Raw genomic sequence first — 26,263 nt, 5'->3', positions numbered from 1 at the left:
CTAAAATTGGGACCTACTTGGTAGTAGTCCACTGTTATCCTTCTGGTTTGTATAGGTCATCCTGTGAATTAAATGGGGATTTGATGGTTACCATCCTGTAAGTCTTTATTTACCATCTTGGCAGGGGTGGGGAGGGGCAGTTTCAGAGTCTTCCTCTTACCTTAACCCAGAAGCCAAGAAATTAATTTGGAGCTTTTGCCAACTACCAAATATGTCCATTCCAGTTATACGTTTGGAGATGGGGAAACTGACCATGGATTGGGTCTGGACCCAGTGGACCCACTGTGAGCTGGACTTGAAACAAAATTCTGTTGATTACATGGTTCCTATATACTCCAGTGCCATGATAATGGCAGGTATTAATGTCAGTTCAGACCCTGGATCCATCAGTCCTTGAATTACCTGGGTATTTCCTTTTCTCCAGTGTATAATTACTTAAATAAATGGCCATGGGTCTTTTGGGGAAAGACTAAGGGACTCATTATCATGTATACTTGCTGTGGTGTCACCAAGTCTTACCTCCTGGGGACCCAGCTTCTTTGTCAAATAATAGTCTTAAAACTGGCTGAGGTGTGGAAAATGGGTCAGAGATTGTGATTTCGTGTAGGGTGCTGCCCTTAGCCTCCCTCCATCTTTGATTTATTTTGTTTTATTTATTCATTCATTCATTTATTTTAAGTAGACTCCACATCTAGCATGAAGCCCAATGCGGAACTTGAACTCATGGTCCTGAGATCAAGACCCGAGCTGAGATCAAAAGTTGGATACTTAACCTATTGAGCCACCCAGGCACCCATCTTTGATTTATCTTAATTTTTTAAGCTGTACCCTGTTAACCACCCATCTGTCTTGTTCCTAAGAACACTATGTTTTTTTTCTTTTTAAAGATTTTATTTATTTAGAGAAAGAGCACAAGCGGGGGGTGGGACAAAGGGGGGGGAATCGCCAGCAGACTCTGTGCTGAGCACAGAGCCCAACGCAGGGCTGGATCCCATGACCCCAAGATCATGACCTGAGCCCAAATCAAGAATCAGATGCTCACCCGACAGAGCCACCTGGCGCCCCAAGAACACTATGTTCTATAAGCCATCTCCATATCACAGGCTCTGAAATCTCGTTTTAGAGTTTGCTTCCTTGGTCCATTTCTGATACCAACTGTCTTAAGTTGGGTTCCCAGGAAAACAGACTCTGCAATGGAGATTTGCTTGCAGATTTATTGGAGAGTGCCCTCAGGAATAACCACCTATGAAGGAAAAAGGAAAGTCTGGACAGAAGTTGAGCTATTTAATTAACTACAGAAGACCTCAGCCAGTGCCACAGGGTGCCCTGAAGCTGGGATGGCCCTTCAGAGATATCCTGAATTGAGGCAAGGGGATTGGACTTTTCTGCCCTCTCATTAGCCAGGCACTGGGTGTGGTCTGTCCATTGAGTATACAGTTGGTTAAGGCAGTCCTTCTTGACTGAGGACAATTCTGGAGAGAGATTTAGCTGTGAGCCACAGCTTGCAACATTGCTGGGAGTTGGAGGAATGAACCCATCAGTGCTGAAGAGGAGCATCTGAACAGTGTACCCCAGCATCCACTATAATTCTCTTCTAGAACCAACTAAGAAATTATTTTCTGGTCTCTTCTCTCTGAATTTCTGAATATAAATATCTGATGTTTTAAAAATTAGAGCTAAGGTCTCAATAAATCTTATTCAATTTTAATTTGATGTTGCCATTGTCTTTAAATCAGAAAGGAGAACCTTTAAATAGAAAATTTTGCTTCCTCTGAACACAATGTGTGCTTACTCTCTGAGAATTGCAGGGAGCTAGAAGACAAGAAAAAGATTCAGAGTCTCTTGGCTCTTGTGGGCACAGACACTGGAGAAGTGACCTATTTTTATAAGGAGCCTCCAAACAAAGTAAGTTATCTCTGGTTACGGCATGGTAAGCATGACTTTTTAAAAACTACAGACTGGGGTCCATAGTAAGAGCAATTATGGAACTTGCTAAAAAAGATAGAAGGAGAATTAGCTGTCATAATCTCTAAGTCTTCAAAGCACTTTCTATAATTACAGAGAGCTTTGTGCTTTTACTTATTTTTTTTTTTTCCCCAAAAAACCTTGGGAAAGTGGCATCATTTACCCCATTTCACTGTTTGGAAACCTTAAAGCACAGAGGAGTGGATGTTTGGGGTGAGATTAGAGAGGAAAGCAGGAGCTTAGTGTGGGAGCAAGTTTGCAATACTCAGGTTTCTTTTTTAATCTTAGTTTATGCTGATGATGAAAGTAATATATGGTCTTTATTAAAAACAGATTTCAAAAATCTGTCATGTAAAAGTGGCAGTCTCTTTTATCCCAGAGATAAAGCTCTTTTTCCATTCATATAGAAATATTTATGTGTACATATAGTTTTTCCATTTTTACTCTTCTGTAAACTGCCTCAGTGAACATCTTTATGCATATCTACATATGCATGCTTCTGTGTTCCCATTATTTTCCTAAAGGCCCTTGCCAAAGATCCCCCGCCCCTTTCTTTTAGCAGATATCATTAAATAACCCTGAAATGTAATCTTTTAGTTTATATCACTAGTACTGAGTTTTATCCACTTTGTTACTTTGTCCACTTTGGTGTCTCCCACGCAGGACATCCTTATATGATTATGGCAATTTTGACCTATTGGATTTATGAATAGTGTTTTGATCTTCAGAAGTAAAGCTAAAAAGTGAAATACAACATTTATAGGAAAGCTAATTCTATACTTTTTGGGGTTTTTTGCTTCTTCAGGTCAGCATTCACTCAAAGACTATCAAGGCTGTAGGTATATGTGAACAGAATGAATCTTCCTCAGCTTTCAGAGCAGGTACCAGCAAATTGTTATAAATTCTCATTGATGTAGAATTCAAAAACACAGTGCAAAAGTTTCTACTATGTGGTAATAATGAATGTTCATAATGATATCTCTGCTGGTTTAAGATCACACTGAGTTTTTTTTCCTTTAACCTTCCCATGATGTTTTAATAAAGGAGAGTAAAAAATACATAATAAACGTGCTTACAGGTGACAAGTCATAAAACAGATTTGGATAACTTCTGGGATCGCAGAACGTTGATTAGCTTCTAAGCCTCAGTCTCTCCTCTCTCTCTCTCTTTTAAATGGAAATCCCAATTTTATTTCTTTCTTTGCCTTTTTTTAGAAAATTGAGATGTAATTGACATATAACATCAAAGTATACAATGTAAGGATTCAATATTTGTATATATTATGAAATGATCACCATGATAAATCTAGATAATTTTCATCACCACACGTGGTTACAGATTTGTTTTTCTTGTGATGAGAACTTTTAAGATCTATTCTCCAGCATGAGCTTCTTGAATCATCCTAGGAATTTTGTTCAGTGTAATTTTAGTGTTGCTTATTTTTAAAATAATTTTGTCTTTTGAAAATTGGGTGATCCATCATAACCAAATATTTAGACTTAGTTTTCCTTATTCGTTACCTTTTCTGATTAAATAAGATTTTATGAAGAAAATAGACAAAACTCCAAAGGAAAATTTAGTATATTCTTTAGAAAGATGAATATTATTATCCAGGAGACATTCTAGCAGAGTTCCTTTAGAGAGATTCCCATTTGAAAAAGTATTACTATAGTCATTGTATGCTTTCCTTTTTCTTTCGTTCCTTCTCTTCTTGGTGAATGAAACCAGACTCCTCTGCAGAGGTCTGCTGGTGCTTGAGTAGCCAAGAGAAAAACTAAGTAAAGGTCTTGATTAATTTTTGTTTTCTATTTTAGATTCTAAAGTAAACAAAAGAAAACCAGCAATGAGAGAGAAGGAAGAAAGTTCTGAGCAGTACCAGAGAGACATACAAACACTTATCCTACAGGTAAAGCAGACCAGAATAGTTTCTGTCCACAAGTTTAGCTATGTGTAACATATCATATGTGTGTTATCATATAAGTATCTCCTTGCATACATATTTTTTTTCTTTTTTTCCTTTTGTGTGTGTGTGTGTGTGTGTGTGTGTACATATGATTTCATTTCTTTTTTTCCCTTTTTTTAAATTAACATATATTATTTGTTTCAGGGGTACAGGTATGTGATTTATTGGTCTTGTATAATACCCAGTGCTCATTACAACACACACCCTCCCCAATGTCCATCACCGAGTTACCCCATCCCCCCACCAGCAACCCTCACTTTGTTTCCTAAGATTAAGAGTCTCTTATGGTTTGTCTCCCTCTCTGATTTCGTCTTATTTCATTTTTTCCTCTCTTCCCCTATGATCCTCTGCTTTGTTTCTTAAATTCCACATATCAGTGAGATCATATGGTAATTGTCTTTCTCTGATTAACTTATTTCTCTTAGCATAATACCCTCTAGTTCCATCCACGTCGTTGCAAATGGCAAGATTTCATTCTTTTTGATGACCTTGCACACATATTATATCTTGGCATCAAGTGATTAAGAAAATTTAGGTTGTTCCTAATTTCCAAGAGTTTATGTTTTAAAACTATTCTCTGTTCAGCCATTCTAGAAGTGGTATTCTGAACCTTCTCTTTATTCAGCTTATTTGCTTAGCCCTACCCAACAAAACTATCATACAGTAAGAATTCCCTGTGTGGTTGGCCTAGGGGAGACACAGTTACAATTGTCTTTGCTGATAGATTGACCTGTGGGGGTATATCTTTATTTAGTGCATGTATTTTCAAGTTACCAATCATCTTTTTACCACGTGGTAATTGTGTATCATTTGCCACCAAGATTTTTTTTCTAGGTGCACTCAAGTTTCTGTCCTCACTGGGGTGCAAGAGGAGTCTGTTGCTTTTGCTTTAAATGACAGCTTCTGCCTTTGGCCAGTATCTCCATTTGGAGTCATGACAGCCAGAATCGGAGAAGGAAATTACATGATACTGATTTTGCTCCGCTTTTTAAATTTAAAAATGAAGAAAAGAATCATTCTATTTCTATGCAGCTGGGGAGTCTTAGAAGGGGGATAGTCCTAAGAATCCCAAAAGGGAGATAGTGAAAAGCTGAGAATGTTAGGGTAGAGGAAATTGGGTTTGCTAACTTTTCATGTGTGATGCAGATGCTTTGTTTAGCGTGGCCAGAGCTTGCTCCTGTGTAGCTTAACCCCATTTATAAGACATTACATAAAAAGGAGTACACTTAAGGTTTTTCTTCTATTTGTTTTGCTGCTGTGCTTTTGTTTGTGGATTTTTTGTTTTGTTTTTTAAAGTTTTCTGGAGAAAGACTCGCTTTTCGAGGTAAGAAATAAGTGGAAGCAAGACAGGAGTGGATACCTCACCCCTTTTGGCCTGTCTAGGTGGAAGCACTGCAGGCCCAGCTGGAAGAGCAGACCAAGCTTTCTAGAGAGCAAGTTGAAGGGCTCATGGAGGATAGACGGATTCGCATTGAGGAAATACAAGTTCATCACCAGAGAAATCAGGACAAAATCAAAGAGCTTACCAAAAAGTGAGTGTTCAAGAAAGCTGTACCTGACAGATTTATTAATTTTTCTGAGTGGCTTAAAAGTTAACGGTTCTGTCCTTCAGCAGCATAGGACTGTGGAACTGAAAGGGACTTTGAAAAATGTGTCTTCGTCAGACACCCCTGCCTCTATGTAGGTGGGTGTCCAGGCTCCTCTAGGGGTGCTGTTGATTCTTTTCTTGAAGAGCTGGCAAGTATCCCACATGCTCCGTTTAACCCACTTTAGAGTTTTAGCTTGATCTTAGTGGTTAAGAAATACTCTCTTCTCGGGGCGCCTGGGTGGCACAGCGGTTAAGCGTCTGCCTTCAGCTCAGGGCGTGATCCCGGAGTTCTGGGATCGAGCCCCACATCAGGCTCTTCCTCTATGAGCCTGCTTCTTCCTCTCCCACTCCCCCTGTTTGTGTTCCCTCTCTCGCTGGCTGTCTCTCTCTCTGTCGAATAAATAAATAAAATCTTTAAAAAAAAAAAAAAAGAAATACTCTCTTCTCCACTGACAGGTTATCCGACTCAGCCCATTACAGTAGGGACCTTTCCTTTTGTTTGGTCCTTCACGAGTGTGGGAAAAATGACTCCGTACTTGTACAAAAACCACAAACTCTCTGTCCTCACTGCCTTTATTCCTCACCTTTCTGCAGCCTGATTTCATCCGCACCGTTTTACTAAGTGTGCCCTTTCTAAAGTCATCACTGACTTGTTAACTCCCATGACCAGTTATCTCTTTACAGTCCTTGTTGTAACTAGTATCATTCTGCATATTTGGTACCTCTAACCACCGTTTCTTTGAAATTATCCCTTTGATTTCTGTAACACCTGTCTTGATGCTTCTACCTGTCTGACCCTCCTCAGCTTTTTGTCTGGTTCCAGTGGCCAGACTGTGCTGTACAGATCTCTTCAGTAATGTTCCAACACCTCCAATTTACCGTGACTGAATCGGACTGTTTTTCTTTCCCAAGAAACACTCCCTTGTCCCATCTCAAACCTACTACTTCATTCTTTTTCCCATTTAGTTCAATGATATCCATCCTGTTTCCAAGCTTCCCAACCTTAGAGTTATCTTCAACTCCCCACTCTCTTACTGCTGAATTCCATGCCTTACTGAGTATGAGCCTGGGAAGCCTCTCCAGTCCGTTCTGTCCCTCTCATTTTTCTCACATTGGTTCAAGCTATTCTTTTTTTTTTTTTTTTTAATTTTACGTTTCTAACTCATCTCTGCCCCCAATGTGGGGCTCGAATTCGCGACTCTGAGACCCAAGAGTCACGTGCTCCCCCTCCTGAGCCAGTCAGGCGCCCCCTAGCGTCTTCTTGTTTACATTGCTGCAGTAACCTAACTGCTCTTCCTGTCACTGATCCCACTGCCTTCTGCAGTCTTCCTCACTGTTACGCGCAGTTCCTCGCCTCCGTTAGGGGTTACCAACTGCTCAAAAACATGTGCTAACTCCCCATTTATCTTCTGATAAAGTGCTGCTACCTTGGCATGAATTACTAGGATCTTTGTCATCTGGCACCAGATTAACCTTTTCCGTCTCCACTCTTCCTCTCCTGCTGCGTTCTACCCCGTCCTTCAGTCTGACTACTAAAGTCTGTTGCTTATGCGATCCTTGCCGTGTGGCAAGTCCTTTGCTGTTCATGGTCACCTCTTCTCTGAACACTTCCCCAGGCAGAATTCAATTTTTCCTCCTCCACATTCCTGTGATGACTCTCCTGCCGCTGGTGGCACTTATCGCCACCTATTGGAGTTAAGTCTGTTCCCCGGGTGCTTGCTGTGGCCTCTGTCCTGCCCTGTATGCATAACAGGCACACAATAAACATTTGTCCAATACTTGGTGATCCTTATCAAGCTGCGTCTTCTTCTTTTTGCATTAAACATTCTACATTAAAAAATTTTTTTTCATGTTACATTTTTAACATCCTTTTGTCTTCTTTCACTGTCGTCTTAAACTTCTCTAGTGCCTCTTCCTCCACTTAAAAGTATGGTGATTGGAACGCCTGGGTGGCTCAGTCAGTTAAGTGTACGACTCTTGATCTCAGCTCAGGTCTTTTTTTTTTTTTCTTTTTAAGATTTTATTTATTTATTTATTTGACAGAGAGAGACAGCCAGTTGACAGAGGGAACACAAGCAGGAGGAGTGGGAGAGGAAGAAGCAGGCTCCCAGCAGAGGAGCCTGATGTGGGGCTCGATCCCAGAACGCCAGGATCACGCCCTGAGCCAAAGGCAGACGCTTAAGGACTGCGCCACCTAGGCGCCTCTCAGCTCAGGTCTTGATCTCAAGGTCATGAGTTCAAGCCCCACGTTGGGCTCCACACCAGTGTGGAGTCTACTTAAAAAAAAAAAGTGTGATGATTAAAATTAGCTGTGATTCTTCAATTAAGATCTCTGGCCAATACAGGGGGGAAAATGCCTTCTGGCTCTTGCAGGCTCTGTTTCTTTTAACACAGTGTAATATGTTTGCATGTGGCCAGCATGTCTCCATCTTCATTTTTATTTTTGGTGTTTTGTGCTTACACATAGCATGTTCACTTTTCATTGGATTTTAATTGTTTTTAGGGAGACGGTGTTTTTAAATTGTCACAGTAATTTATAATTTTATATCTGTCTTCTAGAATATTAATAACCATCGTAGTTTAGCATTATCTGCATATCTGAGCATATAATCAGTCCCTTACGTTAGATAGATCATCCTAAGGATATTGAATGGCATGAAATCCTAGGCCTTTAATGACTGTCCTTTGGGTCTCACTTTCAAACCATTTATACATTAACAAGACTATTACTTGCCCAGTTTGTAATCGAGAACATAATGTAAAATAGAATAAAATAACTCATTGAAAGCAAGAGAGATCTTGTGGTAACTGAATCAGTCTCTCTTCATACACATACACGTATACCTGAGTATATATACATTCGTCTGATGACCGTTACCCTGCTTTGTGCTTGCATTATGCTATCATGTTCCCCGTATCTGTGTATCCTGTTACTCATGAAAAGAACTAAGTTCGTCTGACATTATTTGGTCAGTGGGAAATTATAGTGGTTGCTCATGGTATTTAATATTCTTTGCAAGCAGTTTGATCATTCGATACAGTATTTTTCTGGAAAGTGTTGATGTTAAACTGATGAGTTGCTAACTTCTAGGGATATCCTTTTTTGAAGATAGAAACATCATTTGCCTATTCTTAAATCTCAGTAGTCAGCAGGACTCTACTTAGTACACTGTATGTTTAGTAGTTGGTGCTGTTCTTGACAATCTGGTGGTAGCAGGGCAAAAGTAAATGATAAACAAGGGATATGCTTTCACTGAGGTTAGAAAATACGCATGTGGGGGTTCCTGGCTGTTTCAGTCCATAGAGCATGTGACTCTTGATCTTGGGGTTGTAAGTTCGAGCCCCACGTTGGATGTAGAGATTACTTAAAAATAAAATCTTAAAAAAAAAAAAAGAAATGAAACTATGCCTGTTGATGGTTAAAACATGACAGGGGCGCCTGAGTGGCTCAGTCAGTTAGTCGTCTGCCTTCAGCTCGGGTTGTGGTCCTGGGATTGGGCCCCGAGTCAGGCTCCCTCCTCAGTGGGGAGTCTTCTTTTCCCTCTCCCTCTCCTTCTCCCCCCCCCCCTCATGCTTTCTCTGTCTCTCACTCGCTCACTCTCTCAAATAAATGAAATCTTAAAAAAAATAAAATACAGAAATAAAACATGACACAGTGTATGAGCAAGTGTCAAATTATTACACAGGGGTAGAGATTTAAACTGATACAGAATTTCAGAGAATGGAGAAACTAAATGGGCTAAGGTTGTCACGATCTCTCCATGGAGAAAGCTGATCTTGAGAAAAGGACAAGATTTGATATCGGGCAGTTTACATGTGGAGCACAGCATAAACAAAACCAAAACTATTCTCGACATTTTAGAACTTGTGTTCACCCTGAGTCAGGGAATAGTCCATACTTGTGCAGGCTATGTGTAGCTATTTCTGTAAATCTTTTAATGATGTAACCTGGAATTAGCATTGGGAAAATATCTATAAAGACCCGTCTATGTTGGGCCCCTGGGTGGCACAGTCAGTTAAGCAAGTTAACTTGATTTTGGCTCAAGTTGGGATCTCAGGGTTGTGAGAGCAAGCCCTGCATTGTTCTCCACACTCAGCGGAGAGTCTGCTGGAGATTCTCTCTCTCCTTCTGCCCCTCCTCCCGTGCAGTGAGTGCGCGCACTCTCTCTCTCTCAAATAAATAAATCTTTTTTAAAAATATTTAATTTTTTTATTTGAGAGAGAGATCATGAGCAGTGGGGAGGGGTAGAGGGAGAGGCAGGCTCTCCACCAAGCAGGGCGCCCAATGCAGGGCTCGATCCCAGGACCCTGGGATCATAACCTGAGCCGAGGGCAGAGGCTTAACTGACTGAGCCACCCAGGTGCACAATAAATAAATCTTAAAAAAAAAGACCAGTCTGTGAGCTAGTGCGTGTGGGTAGGTACATTACACTCTGTCCAGTGAAACGTGTAGGTTTGCCAGTGATCAGATTAAGCGTGTTTTAAATACTGCTAATGATATTTTATAGAATTTATGTACAACTTTAAAAGAACCTGTATTGTCCCTTTGTTTGAGTAACTACGTATCATATATACCACAAAGCATCTTGGTGTCCACACTTGTACTTTCTTTCATAGTCTCCATCACACCCAAGAACTCCTCTATGAGAGCACAAAAGACTTTTTGCAACTCAGATTTGAAAACCAAAATAAAGAGAAGTCATGGATGCTTGAAAAGGATCATTTGATGTCAAAGATTAAGCAATACAGCATGCAGTGTAAGAAGAAAGAAGATAAAATTGGAAAAGTTTGGCCAGTCATCCATGAGACTCATCACAACCAAAATGAATATATTAAGGTAGTTTTCTTATGTCTTACGGAAATTGCTAATTTTTCTGGAATAGTTGAAAGAACTCAGAGAATTCCAAAGAACCTAAGAATTGTCATACAAGATCCATTCAGTCGAGGAAGCTGTTGTAGCAGCAGCCTCAAGAAATAGGTTTCAAAGAGTAGCTTGTCATGATAGTGTTTGGGAATGTAGAAAATTCATTTATTCATTCAACAAATATTTATTGCACTCCTACTAAGGGCTAAGCTCCAGGGCGACAGCAGTAGATAAATTAGACCAGGTCTGCCTTCATGGCATTTACATTTTAATGGGTAGGGGTGTACCTGGCTGGTTCAATGGCAAGAGCATGCCTCTTGGTCTCAGGGTCAGGAGTTCAAGCCCCGCATGGGGTGTAGAGATTATTTAAATAAATAAATAAAAAGTTTAATGGGTGAGAAGGTACAGAGAAAATGATAGCTTATTAAAAAGTGGTATTTAGGAATTAAAAAGATTATATGAAGATTATATATATATTTGCTGAAAGTCTGCTTTTGTAGGGAAGCACAGGGACCCTCTGTGAAGTCTGATATTGTTGCTGAGACCTGTAAAATGGTACTGAGCTTCCCATACAGACCTAGGGGAAGAGCATTACAGGCAGAGGGAAGAGCAAGCCTAAAGTATGTTCGGGTAAGAGAGGAAATATCATTGTGGTCATAGAGGAATAAGCAAGAAGGCAGTGCTAAGCAAAGAGGTTGGAAGGGTGGGCTGCAGCCAGTCACGAAGGGCCTTACAGGGCCTTTATATTCCTTGTAAGACTATTTGGCTGTAAACATTGTATGTCTTTGAAGGATTGTGTGTTAGGAAGAAACATGATCTGATTAAGGTTTTTACCGATCATTCCCACTGCTCAGTGGAACATGTATATTATGTGTTCTTGTTCTTTCTATTTAAAGAAGAGCTTCAGAAATGTGTCCCAAAACATATTGTCATGTCCTACTTGGTACAGTTCTGAACTGCATTATCTGGTCCTTCTCAGAGCCAAAAATATTTGTTTTATTTTAAAGAATTTCTACTATGGGGGCGCCTGGGTGGCACAGCGGTTGGGCGTCTGCCTTCAGCTCAGGGCGTGATCTCAGCGTTATGGGATCGAGCCCCACATCAGGCTCCTCCGCTGTGAGCCTGCTTCTTCCTCTCCCACTCCCCCTGCTTGTGTTCCCTCTCTCGCTGGCTGTCTCTATCTCTGTCAAATAAATAAATAAAATCTTTAAAAATAATAACAATAATAATAATAAAGAATTTCTACTATGGACACTTTAGAAAAAGGTTAAGAGAATCATCTAGAAATAGGAGGCTTTCACATGTTCTCCAGAGTTCCTTGCCGTCTTGTTCCTTAATTCGTTTTAGACTTAATGGAAATCATTTCTTTCCTTTCTTTCGTTACCTCAGTGCTATTTGAATTACCAAAATTGTAATTTTCTTTTCCTTCTGACCTGCAGTCCCTCAAGGATAAGTTAGTACAAGAGAAAAAATTGTCCAACATGTATCAAGAGCAGTGCATTTCCCTAGAAGAGGAACTTGCCCGAATTCGTGAGGAGGAGGGAGTGAGGAGAGAGATCTTCAAGGTACAAAATTCTCGGCCACTTCTGACGGAGTGGGAAGCGTGGATGCTCTGGGAATGCTTCCCTCGTCTTCACAAATGCCTTGCCATGTCTCTATATTTAGGATCGCACTAACAAGATGGGGAAGCGTTTACAGGTGATGACAAGACGCTATGAGGCCTTGGAGAATCGGCGTATCTTGGAAGTAGAAGGCTTTAAGACAGATATTAAGATTCTCCGGCAGAAGCTGAAAGACTTGGAACAAATCCTCTATAAGGTAATTGCTGACTCTGAATTACTGAGAGGGGGAAGAGGGGTGCAGGTAAGGAACCATGGTCGTGAGGGCTCCTCAGAAGAAAGATGTGCTCTTTCCCTGATGGTAGACTATAGCAGACCGCCATCCTTTAAGTCTCACCAAGACCAGCTTAAGTACACACCACAGGGAGGACACAGTAGACAGATCATTGCTTGCCTGTGCCATCGAACTTCCATCTGAGTGAAACTTAGCAGAAAGTTTCATCCTTCCCAGTTCAAGAAGTAGATGAAAAGTCTTTAAAAAAAAAAAAAAAAAAAAAAGGGGGCGCCTGGGTGGCACAGCGGTTAAGCGTCTGCCTTCGGCTCAGGGCGTGATCCCGGCGTTATGGGATCGAGCCCCACGTCAGGCTCTTCGGCTATGAGCCTGCTTCTTCCTCTCCCACTCCCCCTGCTTGTGTTCCCTCTCTCGCTGGCTGTCTCTATCTCTGTCAAATAAATAAATAAAATCTTTAAAAAAAAAAAAAAAAAGTAGATGAAAAGAACTGTGTCTGTTTTACCAATGGGGAGAGTGGGTAAGTAATGAAGTAATTTCTCCCTGTCAAACACAGCTTTATTTAGCATTCAGGTTGCCTCAGAATCCTTCTTAAAGAGATTTAACGAGTCATCCACATATCCTAAGTGATTGCTATGTGCCGAACAAGGTTAGTTATAGAAGAGACGCTTTTCTTTCATTGGCAAATTTACCAGTAATGTTTATATTGTTCTCTTTTTTTACTTATTATTGTTTGTTGATGTCTATCTTATGGCTTCTTTACTATCGTATAGGAAAGCAGAGTCTCATGCCTTTTGTTTTAATTTTACTCTACGTTTCCTTTCTATTAGTCATTAAGCAAGCTAAGGATTGAATTTATCTTATGTGCTAAAAGTCTCCCAAAAAGGAACCAGCATAGCCTAGTCTTTATGACTGATTTCTTTCCCCTGGCATGTGCCATAATCATTTCCTCTTCTTTTTTTCCAAATCTCTAGGCAACACTTAATGCGCGGGCAAACCAGGATCTTGCCATTCTGTGTGAGGTGCGTGACAGCAATAGACGGGCACATAAGCTACAAGGAGAACTGAAGAACCTTAAGTCCAAAGTCTTCGGTCTGGAGAATGAACTTAGACTCTGTTGATGTTTACGTTTAGACGTGGCCCTCATCTGCTTTCTGAAATCTGAGGAAAAGGTCCTCTTCTCCCAGAAACTATGCACAGAGTTGGCTAGAATCGTGATATCCGTTATTAAGAAGACAGGGCTAAGAATTAGGGACCACTAAAAGAGCCCTTCTTGCATGCTAAGCTTTAGTTATCATTTTTGCTGTCCTGTTAACCTTTTTTGTGTTTTTGGTCTGGATTATAACCTGAATTACTTAAAGACTTTCCCACATTATTTCTTCCATTCATAATATAATGACAGCTTTTTGTTTTTTTGAGAAGGCAATGATGATGAAAATTTGGGAAGAAAGTATTTTTTGCTGTGAGCTTGACTGAGTGTCAGTAGTTGAAACTCTGCCTGAGATCAAGGCATCCTCTGAGGTTGCCCAAGGCAGCAAATCACAATTTGTCACACGTAAACAGGTAGTAATTCTGTTATTTAACTTTCTTCCACCATGAGCTGAATTCCTTTTTTGGATACCCAGTCTCAGGAAGTTTCACCAGAGGGCACTAGAGACCCTAGTCTTGTCTTTTTCTTTCTTTCTTTTTTCTTTTCTTTTTTTTTTTTCAGAGACTCTATTTTTAAGCAAAATGTGCATCTAGAAAAATAAAGGTGCCACTTTGGTAAGAGTGAATGAAACTTCAGTGATCCTTGTATGAAAGATCATTATTTTACCAATAACATGCTTTTAAAAAAATAATTATATATTTTAAATCAACTATTTTTCAATAAAAATGTAATTGAAAAGATTCTAGTTTCCTATAATTTCTTGTTAAAAACCACATTTATAGCTTTGTTAATGACTTGGTTTACTTGTTCCATGGTCTCTGCAGTTTTGTACAAGTATTAAAGTTTTACCCTGAAATTCTATGATTTAATAACCTTTTTGTTTTGCATAGCATCAAAAGAGCAACTGAAATAAAAAGTCAGTTCCTTAAGTGTTAGAACAAAAGGAAGAACCAGAATAAAAGGAAGAACCATCCGTTATACATGTCCCTCTAAAGCCCAAGACTGAGCCCTCTGGGAATTTTTGGTTGACTTTATTAGTGAAAAGAAAACGTGATCTGTTATCATAGGCTTTAAAAAAAAAAAAAGGAGCCTCTCCTACTGGCAGTTCAATCACCATTTTCCTTTAACACAAATGTGAAAACCTGAGTTCTTTCCTTTGTCCTGGGTGAATCAAAACGATGCTATATACTGAGCCAAGATCCCCTGAATTTCCAGGGGGTGTCCAGGTACGGATGCAATTATTTTGCCCCAGCTGCACAGCAATTTGCTTCCAAAAGGATATAGATGGAAAAACGGATAAAGTTTTAGTGCCACCGCCTTTGGTTCTATCACTTGAAGAGAGATGGGTGAGAGGGGATGTTCGTGAAGTAAGGTCCTGGAGGAGAATGAGAGTCAGTCCCAATGGCGGCAGGAAGAGCAGATGAGTAGATAATCCTAAAGGGTTGATTGCCTCATTTTTCACAGAGGAAATAAAAGCAAGGCCTTCTGCTGAGAGTGGAGTGGGGCACTGCTGTGATGAGCTTGAGAAGAGGAAATGTTTGGAAAGTTGAGAGGGTGCTGGTGAGAGGCAAGTGATAGAACCATTAGGAAGAGGTCTGGATGAAGGATTTAGTGAGTTGAATTGACCGCCAATGAAAAAATGTCTAGGATTCCAGCAAGTCACAGTCTGTTTCATGTGCCCTCCTAACCTCCCAAGTAGGTAAGGGCACAGAACCAAATGGATCTAGAATAGGCAGACAAGCAGGAGAAAGGGATGGAGGGTTCGGCTGCCAAGTGAAGGGAGACACTGCAAAGGAAATGTTTCAAAAGGTTTTGTTTGGTTTTTTTTAAAGTAAGCTCTAGGCCTAATGGGGGGCTTGAACTCATGATCTTGAGATCAAGAGTCACATGTTCTACCATCTGAGCCAGCCAGGTGCCTCCAAAAGGTTTTTTTGTTTGTTTGTTTTTGTTTTCTTTTAAGCCTCTACATTGCTTTACGGGTCTAAGCTGTGAAGTCGTCCACTCATGGACTGATTGGTAGCTTACTTTCCAGTTAGTCCTACGAAAAGCAAGTATGAACACAACCAGGACCTCCGGAGCACGCCCTCGATTACTTCGTGTCTAAGGTGGCATCGCAGTCTACCTGTGTTATTGTGTATGGGGTAGCTCTCAGTTTGGAAATGACATAATTTATTTTTGAACCACCAGATGGTAATATTCACATCTTAAGTGGAACGTAAGTGTATGGAGTAAGATTGTTACTAAGAAACCCACTGCCCTTGCCATAGCAGCTCTCTGGGAGCTTGCCGGTCAGATGGCAGCGGTTACTGCTTCTGTTTGCAGATCTTTTTGGTATCTCTTCCTCTTTGCTTCTTGGACTGTGTGGCTTCTTTTTGAAAACTGAGCCAGCCACACTTTTTTTTTTTTTTTAATTAAATGTGTTGTACTGACACATAAACAGACCAACCAATGGCACAGAATATAAAGTGGAGAAACAGGCCCAATTCACTGTTGGAATTTAGGCTATTGTAATAGAGTCGTCAGGTTGGTGTGCTAAATACATATTTGTTTTAGTTAAATATTTATTATAAAATCCTATGCTTGAAAATGTGGCTCACTTACCTCCATCTATTGATCTCTATGTTAATCTATCTTCTTAGATAATTTTAGGTTCACATGCGGTTGTAAGAAATCAGAGAGATCCTTTTTGTCCAGTTTCCCCCAGCACTCCATTTTGAAGTGGCTAGTCTACAGGTTTTGCATCCCAACAGACTCCAAATAGGACCACAATGTTTCTGATGGGCCTTGTGTTGGTTTTGTGACTTTTCCCCCCCTTTTGGCTCACAATTGTCCTACCCACTAAGCATCTTCGTATTTAACCGTATCAGTGCTAATTTTAAATTCGTACAATCTTGATGTTGCTACGTTGACTGTTCTTTGCCTTGACATTTAGAAAGGGATAATGAAATATTAAATAGAGGGATCTAAAATCTGAGTAATGTAGTATTATAGTATTGTCATGCAGTAATGTAGTATTGTCTTGCGGATTTCTATAAGATTTCATTTGGACCCAAGCTCCATAATCAGTAAAGACTGAAGTGGTCTGTCTGCAGTTCTTTTACTTAAACTCTACTCATCCCTACAGCTCTTTTATCACTCCCTAGGCCAGACCAGGCCAGCACCTGATAAGCTTCTGCAGAAAATAGCTATGTTCTTTATGTGCCGAAAGCTATGTTCTCTTTCTTGCTTCGTGTCAAAGCAATGAATTCCTTCCCCCAAAAAATGACCTTATAAAACTCTTCTTTCTCTGTATGTTCTCTGCTCAAATCCTCCATAACATCTTTGGGATTCTGTATTTCGCCTCTACTCAATCTGACCATAACCCTCTTGAATTCTTCCTGCCCCCTCTCCTTGTGTGTCATACCTGGCCTCCCAGCTTCACCTCCTGAGCACTGACATCTGAGGGTGCCACCCTGTCCTCACCTGTTCTCCCTGTTTCGTAAATCTCTGTCCTGACTCTTCTGTCTGCTGGGTTTGCTCATGCCTTGTCCGACTCCCTTCTGCTTATTTCAACAATGTCGTTGTTCCCAGGACTGTCACCCACGTGATCCTATCCTCCCTAGGTGATCTCATGCTTTTCCATCATGCCAAAAACTAATGGTGAGAATGTTATGGGATTTCTTTTCCTAGAGGTCTCAAAAAGAAGTAATCTCCCTTGAGACCAGTGTGGAATTTTTTGAAGAAACTTTCATTATTTAAAAATTTTTTTATTATTTTTGGAAGTAATCTCTACACCCAAATATAGGGCTTGAACTCACAACCCTGAGATCAAGAGTTGCATGCTCTGCCCACTGAGCCAGCCAGGCACCCCGAGAACAGTATGGAATTTAAGGGAAAACTTAGTTGAGAGCAAAATTTTCCACGTAGTAAGCCAAGGTAGCACTGGGATGAGAAATGTATAGCAAAGGGTGACTGAACCCAGATGAGAAAAGTAAATCAGACTGATCTAAAGTCCCCAAGTTCACTTTCTAATAATCTGAAGAAAAACTGAGAGCATGAAATGTCCCCTAAAAAGATCTGGGATGATGGAATGCAAGGTTTTTTCATGCATATCTCTCACTGACCTGCACTGACAGCCCTCTTTTGAGGGTAAGATGTAAAGTTGAAAAGCAGAATCTTTGTCAAGGCAGAAGAATTTTTTTAGAAGCTCTAGGGAATAGAAAGTTTAGGAAGAACTCAGCACTTCACTTTCTCCAAAAGTGCTTCCTTATACCCAACACCCACCCCTAACCACCCTCCACTACCACACACACACACACACACACACACACACACATCGTGTGTGTGGTGAATATACGAAGGGCCAGGAAAATAAAACAGAAAAAACTCATCACGTGACTAGTTGTGCTGTCCTTGTCCCAAATCACTAAATGGGGTTTATCTCCTCTCTTCATAGCTTAGCCTGATGAGAATGTTCTGTTTCAATTGGTTCTTGGAAACTGACTTTATTATTTTTTTTATGGTGAAAAAAATTTATATTTAGATTTAGCCAGCTGGACTCAGTTTAGATGATCCCAATTTTGTTGGCAACAGCCAAAGCATCATGTCAGGAGCTGGCTGGATCGAACATACGCCTTCTTCTCTCCATCAGGCGTGATTGGGGTGTTGCCCTTGGCCACGTCAATGTCATAGAGCTTCTTCACAGCCTATTTGATCTGGTGCTTGTTGGCCTTGACATTCACAATGAACACAAGTGTGCTGTTGTCTTCTATTTTCTTCATGACTGACTCACTCGGTGGTCAGGGGGAAGTTGATGACGGCATAGTGGTAAGTTTGCTTCTCCTGGGGGTGCTCTTTTGAGGATATTTGGGCTGCCTTCAGAGAAACAGTGTCCTGGGCTGTCAAAGGTAAGTGACGTGCAGATCTTGTTTCTGTGACTGTGGACGCCTTTCTGCACCCCGGTCTTGGCCTTGTTTTGGCTTTGGCTTTGGCTTTGGCTTTGGGAGGGACAGGGGCTTCCTCCTTCCCCTTTGGTACCATCTTCATGGAAGGGCTGGTTCTTGTAAATTGACTTTAAATCAGATCCCCCACTCAACAACTTAGTGTTGACCATGAAAGGAGGTGGGACCCTCCCCCACCACGGAGAGGGTCAGAAATCCTTCTTGTCCTCACCTTAACCCCTTCCTGGTCCTGACAAGCCTCGGCGTTCACGGGGGTTTGCCGCCTGCAGAGGGCGTTGAGAGTGGATGAGCAGTGCTGCTCTTTAATTTTCCCTCTCCAGAGCCAAGTTAAATTCCAGAGAACCACATACAGTGAGGATTTTTGTTTTCTTTCTTCCATCCCCAGTCCGGGTGGCGGCAGAGCTCAAAGGCTAGTCTGTTCTGGGGAAAAGACGGCGTCTGCCTCTCTCCCAAGCCAGCCCTGATCAAATCCCAAGCAGCCGGTCCTTAGATAACACAGCTGAGAAACCTGAAACCAACAGCGCTGACTCTCATCAGTGCCCAGCATCACCGTCTGGAAGCCGAGACATGCTGCTGAGATGCCACAGTGATTGAGTGTTAAGTGGCATGGCTGGGGTTCTCTCACCAGAGTTTATAGCCTGGACCTATGAACTTAGACAAAGAAGGTTTTCAGAAAGTCGGCCTGGGGCTTGAGCACTGGAGCTGTTTTGTGTCACTCTGCACGTGTACTCGCCGTTAGGATTATTGTTCCCCAGCAAAGCCATACGGTAGGTCAACCCAGCCTGCTGTCCCCTTGCCTGGGTTGCCCGCGGCATTCCCCGTGGGTGAGTGGATTCGATTGCGCTTGAGGCGAGGGAAGGAATATCCATGTTCCCACATTTACTCTAATAGAGGAAGGCATCCTTAAATGAGTGGGCTGAAGAGGAGGCAGAGCCTCCTAAGATGGGCAGTAAGAACATTTGCCATCATTGCAGAATGTTTACTGAATGACTTCTGGGCTGGATATAACGCTATAGAAGGGGTCCAGGTTGTAGAGTGTAGAACGATCGTGGGCATCGACAAGCCCTGTGAGGGACTGGAGAAGCTGTGAAGTCTGGAGTGGTGGATGTATATGGAAGAGTTTCTTCAGGATGAAAGAATAGAGGGAGGAAATCCGGCTTCCCTCAGAGGCTTCGAGACCCACAGTTTGTCCTGCAAATGCTGAGCATGCCCTCAGCGCTGCAGAAGGTGGTGCCAGAGAGCTAAGTCAGGCAAGAAAGCTGCCTCTGAGGCTACCATCTGCACAGCCCCCCAAAGGGCAGTGTGTACACCTGTGTGGATTCCTACGTGTGGGGACCAAGCCTGTGGGACGTGTCTTGGGAGAAGAGAAGAAAGCACCAAGAGCTCCCTCAGAGGTACGTGGGTCATGAGTTTCAAGCCATGACAAGCCACGTAGCTCTCAGACATCAAACACTACCAGGACCTGGGAGTGGGGAAGAAGCTACTCAGAGCTGGGGGTCGACACGCCTGAGCGTCAACTACAAAACCCCTCACCATTACCTGCAGTAGCAGATTGCAGGTTGCAGACAGGAGAGAATGTCTTTCCACAGACGGGTGGGAGAATGTCTTTCGAGCAAGGTTTCGTGGTCAGAGAGACGGGAGGTGGAACTCCAGGGAAGGCTCATTTAGCCTCTGTTTCAGCACCAACTAATGAGCAACGGGGAGTGCTGTTGACCCTTTCTCCTTGTGGGTTTCCCAGCAACAAAGCAGATCTGAGTGGAGGGGAATAATTGCTATTACTCAGTTGAAAAGCCTGAACAAGTCAAAGTTAATTTTTTGACTTAGATAATTATCTGTTGACTTGCAGGAGAATCCCTTTCCTTGGGGGAGGAAGGCAGGAAGAGAAGTTGTAATAATTTGGAGGCATTCACACTGCAGACTGGAAAGAGAAGCAAGACCCAGGAATAGATGCCAAATTTAAGCTTTGAAGCATATAGTTCTGGTCTGGGTCATGCCTTGCGTTTGCTGAAGATCGAATCAACAACTCATTAGCTTGGGAGGGAGATGAAGCCATAAGCTCTCAGTGTGTGAACTGCCTGGGATCCTTTCCTGAAAGCTAAAGAGCTTTGTTCTGACACATAACATCTCTGCCCCTCTGTTCGTCTTCCCTTTGACTCTTTTCATCTGGTTCCTTTGACTCTCTATGATGCAATCTTGCACACATTTTTATAAAGATGGTAAATATTCATCTGTTTCCCAGTCCAGTATGCAAAATTATTTAGGACCACAAATGGAGGGAAACTAAGGCTTGAGGCTTGGCCAAAGTTCGTACAATTCTTTCCACCATCCAGAGAGAAGGGCCCGACTGCCCTGGCAATCAAGAGAAGGAACCAATAAGATACATTCAGTGAGGGTTTCCACCTTCTCCTGGATTCGCCTCCACAGTAGCAAACTCTGCAGAAAGACTTGTAGAAGATGGATTTGTGGAAGGAAGAGAGAGGAAAAAGCAACCTCTTCTGTAAAGAGCAGAGCAGGCAGTGCTCAAGAGGGTGGGGAGGAGGAGGAGGAGAAGAATTATCATGTGGCTCGGTGAGTTACGGATGTGCTGAGAGTGAGCTCAGAGTTTCCAGGGTGAATATATTGCTCCAGGGAAACTTCCAGGGAAATATGTGCAAAGGGGAAAAAAAAAAGGCATCAAATCTGAAGTTAGAAAGCCTGAGTTTGAGTGCCATCTAAGATACAAGTCACCTACATCACCTCGAACCCGTTATTTAACATCTCCTTATCTGTAAAACAGAACCCATGAAACCTATAGGCAGGGATGTGTTACATGAGCTGAAAGAGATAAAACAAATAAATGCTTGCCAAGATGGCCATGACACTGGGAGATGGTTTTGGCACTGTACTTTTCTCTTCTAGGAATTTTCTCTAAGTAAAGGAACTCGGCCCTCCACATGTCACAGTCTAAGACATTGATTGACTTAGCAATGGCCCAGAAACCCACACTGAATTATCATCAGATTTTCCACTAACCAAGACATTTCCATGAAATACATCTGAATAGCAGAGAAGCTCCTGAAGTAAAAGACAAGAGCGAGGGTCTGTATGGGCAGAAGGGAATATGGAAGTTCAGGCCAGAGAAGGCGTTCTCTGGGTCCAGTGGAAAGAGAACCAGGGGCTAAAGATCTTTTTTTTTTTTAAAGATTTTATTTATTTATTCGACAGAGATAGAGACAGCCAGCAAGGGAGGGAACACAAGCAGGGGGAGTGGGAGAGGAAGAAGCAGGCTCATAGCGGAAGAGCCTGATGTGGGGCTCGATCCCATAACACTGGGATCACGCCCTGAGCCGAAGGCAGACGCTTAACCGCTGTGCCACCCAGGAGCCCCCAGGGGCTAAAGATCTGGTTCTGGTTCTGATTCCATCACGGCACTGGTTATGTGAACTTGGTGCAGATCACCTGGAAGAAACTGAGGTTTGCACAGTTCACCTGTCAATAGAGGAGAATACCTTTCCTACTATTCTCGTGGGGTTGTGAAAGAAAACACACACAATAGAAGATGCAAAAATGCTCTGTAAGCTCAAACTGCCGCATTACAATGTAGGTGTCAGGTTTGAGGAAATGGGAAGGGGGCCCTGGGATCAAGGGAGTTACTTAGTATAAGCTGCTGCCCCTATGACTAGAATAAGACTTGTTCCGGACACAGAGTTCTGCTACCACACCTACCGGTCACTGTACACGTTTCCCTTTTAATGCTCTACAAACCAGAATTTTCTGGTCCCTGTGCTAGCCTTGGCCCATTTTAGAAAGCTTCGACTGACCTCTCTCACAAAGCCTCTGCAATTTGGGAAAAGAGACTTTGTGGTGTGACCTGATGCTGACATCCTCGCCAAGCCAAAGACCAGAGCCCATCCCATCCATATTGCAGGAGACATGATGGAAATGCTCTTTCCTTTCAGGTGTGATTTGTGCAATATGACCCTGGACCATTCTGGACAGGTGCCAGCACTGAAGTGGGAGAGTGAAAGGACAGTGAAGATCGTCAGAAGAACCAGTGAGTATCCAGATAAATTGACATGACAATGAACAGACATTGGTGACAATATTGTGCCATGAAAATTATATATACTTAGTTATATATACTTAGCTCTGGACCTGAGGGAGAATGACAGCTAGCTCAATTGATTGAAAAAAGAATTTGGGTCTTGAAGTCTGGATGCTGCCTTGCTGTGATATTAGGAGTCAAAAGGGGATTTAGAGCAAGCTGTCCGAAAGCGACTGGGTGTGAGGAAAATCTCAGTACTGAGGAGACAGAAGAGTGAGAGTCACAAGGGTTTCCTGGCCTCTTTACCCCTGCCCACTCCTGCACCCTCTCACCATAAGTAGAGAAAAAATGATTTTTAAAAATTTTTTAATTTATTTACTTTTTAAAAGTAGTCTCTACATCCAACATGGGGCTTGAACTCATCATGGTCTGAAGATCAAGAGTCGCATGCTCTTCCAACTGAGCCAGGCTGGTGTCCCAGAAATGAGCTGTTTCAGGTATGAGAACATAGAGTGGGAAGAGGAGGGCAAAGAAATGAGATGTGCAGAGTGATCTCTTTCCTTTTCTGAATTTCTTTGGAATTCACTATTTGGACCAGAAACCTAGCCTTTATATTGTCAGATCTGTCTTTCTGGGGAATATCTTTTCTCCTCAACTAAATGGCATGCCCTCGGTTTTCAATCTCTCCCAGTTCCCACATAGTAGGTACTTGAAGGGTTTGGTTGATGGAGGTGTTACATGTGTTCTCTCAGGAGGAACAGTCTTGAGGAGAGGATTGTAGTAGGGCTGTCACTGTTTCCATGACAAAGTACCTGAAAGTGACTCAGCCTGCCAGTCTGGTTGCTCCCAATGAAAGAGAGAGAGAGAGATTCCATTCACAGAGACCCTGATCACGCCTCACCTGCCTCAGCCAGGCTTGTCCATGCTGGCTTCTCTTGTCTCTCAGCCTTTTGGAGAGAAGGAAGAGTGTGGGAAGTGTACACGTCTCTGGTTTGGAAATTTGCAGAGACATTTCCTTGGGGCTATTAGAGAAATTGTTCTTTAGGTCTACCTTTTGTTAAAGAACTACACCGGAAGTTCTGCAGGATGTTTGCTCCAAGCGCTATCTTCATCCTCAAACATTACTGTGTGCTAAAATGGACATTGTGTTACCCGTTGAGGAGGCAAAGTTCCCACTTTTGAAGCCCTGCGGTGAGGTTGGGGAGCCTGTACGTATCTGTGGGTGGGGTAGGCTGTCAGTTCTACTAAAACTCCAAGCAGGATAGGGTTGCTCAAGACTGGGTTGGTCTAAGAAAACTTCATAGAGCCTGAAATGGACCTTGAAGCAAGTGTCAAATCTGACTAAAAAAGAAAATGTATGGGGGGGGGGGCAGTAAATGAGTTCATTTTAGCTCAAGCAGGTTTCAGATGTCACATAAAGTTGGAACAGGTTTTGGAAAGCCTTGAATTCCAGATTTACAGTTTGCATTTTAATCAGGAAGCACTAGGACGTCATTGGATGTTTTTGAGCAAGTGTATGAATGTGTCAAAGAATTGTGTAGTGTAGACAGGAGAGGGTGGGGGGTGCGAGTTGGGAAAATGTACCACAGTCCCTAGAGATTATTGGGCTCTTGAGCATCCAACTACGGTGGTAGCAGAGAGAATGGGAAACACAGCACTCAATTCTGTGAACTTCTGTCTTGGAACACTATTTGCATGTTGTTTGTTTGAGTTAAAAATATCTGGGAATGCTTCTCTGATCCTTGCTTTCTTCATAGTCTCCTGACCACTTTCCCCAGGAGAGTGGAAAGAAACCTGCACTATTACCTGTCAGGCAACTCACTCCCCTCCACTGGCCCTTAATTATCTCATTTAAATCAGATGATAATACCTTGATGATTTTTTTTCAATTCTTTGAGTGCCTTTCTTGTTTATTTATTTATTTTTTAAATATTTATTTAAGTAATCTGTGCACCCAACCTGGGGCTCCAAATCACGACCGGGAGATCAAGAGTCGCTTCCTCTTCCAACGGAGCCAGCCAGGCGCCCCTCTTTTTGATTTTTAATTCTTCAGAACTCTCCAACATCTGCTCTCCCCCAACAATTATTTCGTCCCAGTCTGGGAAAAACCACTTGGGGTTCAATCTGGGGTGCGTATAACTTCCCCAGTTTCTTGTTGAGGTGGTTGAGGCTGGGATAGACGGGTCTTCAAATCCAACCCGGACGAAGAAACCGTGGCTGACTTAAGTGGCCATTGCCTCCCAACTAACACCACGTCTACTCTTATTACCTAAAGTAGGAAGTAGTGTCGTCACTGGCCCCGAGAGGCCCTGAAGCCAAAGCCTCAGGCGTCACCCCCAGCTCTTCCCCAGAGTGACCGCTCCACCGGTGACTCCCCCACTCCGCGCCCCCCTTCTACCCAGCTTCTACTTCACTTCTGCTTGGGGCGCAACACCACCGGGTGCCTGGGCGGTACCTCAGTTTCCCTCGGTCACACAGATTTCGGAGCCGAACTCGCCCCCTCCTACACCCTCACCGTCCCAAGTCGGCGGAGGCGCCAATCTCGGGCCGCTTCTCTAGCTGCCCAGGAGGCCGAGAGGGGTTCTTCCCCGCCCCCCCCGGGGCTTCTCAGGGGCGGAGCCCACCTGTGCCCCGGGGGCGGGGCCTGGGCGGGGCGGGGGCGGGACAGGTGGGTGTGCGGGCGAGCCCAGGGCTGGGAGAAAGAGCCCGAGCGGGAGGTGGCGGCGGAGAGGCGGGCAGGCGCGCACCTAGGGAAGCCTGCCTGTGTGCAGTGTGAGAGCGGGCGAGCGGGCGAGGAGGCGGGCGGGAGAGCGGGCGGGAGAGCGGGCGGGAGGCGGCGAGCCTGCGGCGAGAGGCGTGGAGAGGAGAGCCGGGCGCGGAGGACACTCGGGGGAGGAGGCGCCGGCTCCGCTCGCGAAGGGAGACCTGAGAGGCGGCGCGAGGCGCCCGTGCAGCCGGAGGGACCCCTGGCGCGCGGAGCATGAGCCTGCGCCCGGCTGGAGAGCGGCCGGGGGCGACGGCCTCGGCGCAGCCCTGAGACACTGGGCTGGGGCTGGGCCACGGTGCGCCCGGGGCGCTGGGCCCGGCAGGGGGGCGGGGGCTGGGTGCGGAGCGGCCCGCGCTGGCGGCGGCCGCCGGGGCGCCGCGCCATGGGGAGCCCCCGGGCCGCGCTGCTCCTGCTGCTCCTGCGCCCGGTCAAGCTGCTGCGGAGGCGCTTCCGGCTGCTGCTGGCGCTCGCCCTGGTGTCCGTGGGGCTCTGGACTCTCTATCTGGAACTGGTGGCGTCGGCCCAGGTCGGCGGGAACCCCCTGAACCGGAGTAAGTACGCCGGGGGGGGGGGGGAGACGGGGAGGGCGCGGAGGTGGGAGGAGGCAGCACCGGTGGCTCCCGGGTTGGGGAGACCCGCCTCTCATCCTCAGACCCGATTTCCAACTCATTTTCTTCTCCAGGTGCCCGGCGCCGCCCCGCTGCCTACTCGGGGAGAGAAGGGGGGCGTGGGGGCCGGTCCCTGAGTTCTGAGACCAGGCCTGCCCGCAGGGCCGTGGGGGGGACGGGGCATCCTCGGGGCTGCTCGCTGCTCCCCTCGGCGGACGGCGGGGAGACGGGCTCCCTCCCGCCGCGCGGAAATGCGGGCCGAGACGCTGGGCACCTCCCGCGCGCGAGGCTTGCAGACCCCCAACGAGAGAAACACGCGATCCAGGCGTGGGCTGGGGTTTGTGCCCGGGGTGCCCTCGGCCGTGTGTCCCCCGAGGAGGGGCGCTCCGGTTAGCGCGGCCCAAACTTTGTTCGCCGCCTGCTCTGAGGCTCGCTCCGTTTCCTCTCGCGCTGCGCTTTCTGGGGTTCTTTATTTTAACCATACCTCTGAGAGCCCTCTCATGGCCACCCCCCCAGCCCCTTCCTCTTCCTCACTGAGCCGGCCCC

At 44.1% G+C, this 26,263-nt stretch overlaps 2 protein-coding genes across 6 annotated transcripts in view; both read left to right on the top strand.

Moving 5' to 3' along the window:
- The window catches only part of CCDC77 (coiled-coil domain containing 77), a 28,051-nt gene extending 13,933 nt beyond the window's left edge, over positions 1-14,118 (top strand). For all 4 annotated transcript variants that reach the window (XM_045774537.2, XM_045774519.2, XM_045774530.2 and 1 more), the window contains 8 exons: positions 1,809-1,905; positions 2,771-2,846; positions 3,780-3,871; positions 5,312-5,460; positions 10,134-10,353; positions 11,820-11,945; positions 12,046-12,198; positions 13,203-14,118. In XM_045774537.2, the coding sequence (XP_045630493.1) occupies positions 1,809-1,905; positions 2,771-2,846; positions 3,780-3,871; positions 5,312-5,460; positions 10,134-10,353; positions 11,820-11,945; positions 12,046-12,198; positions 13,203-13,349 (1,060 nt within the window). In that variant the 3' untranslated portion in view covers positions 13,350-14,118. The remainder of the gene's footprint in view (positions 1-1,808; positions 1,906-2,770; positions 2,847-3,779; positions 3,872-5,311; positions 5,461-10,133; positions 10,354-11,819; positions 11,946-12,045; positions 12,199-13,202) is intronic.
- An 11,342-nt stretch (positions 14,119-25,460) lies between these two features.
- The window catches only part of B4GALNT3 (beta-1,4-N-acetyl-galactosaminyltransferase 3), an 86,802-nt gene continuing 85,999 nt past the window's right edge, over positions 25,461-26,263 (top strand). For both annotated transcript variants that reach the window (XM_087855530.1, XM_045774557.2), the window contains exon 1: positions 25,461-25,660. In XM_087855530.1, the coding sequence (XP_087711656.1) occupies positions 25,492-25,660 (169 nt within the window). In that variant the 5' untranslated portion in view covers positions 25,461-25,491. The remainder of the gene's footprint in view (positions 25,661-26,263) is intronic.

This window comes from Ursus americanus, chromosome 25, assembly GCF_024610735.1.
Source record: "Ursus americanus isolate L20-20 chromosome 25, mUrsAme1.1.p, whole genome shotgun sequence".
In the NCBI taxonomy this organism is placed as follows: domain Eukaryota; kingdom Metazoa; phylum Chordata; class Mammalia; order Carnivora; family Ursidae; genus Ursus; species Ursus americanus.
This window is presented reverse-complemented; position numbering and strand designations above follow the sequence as displayed.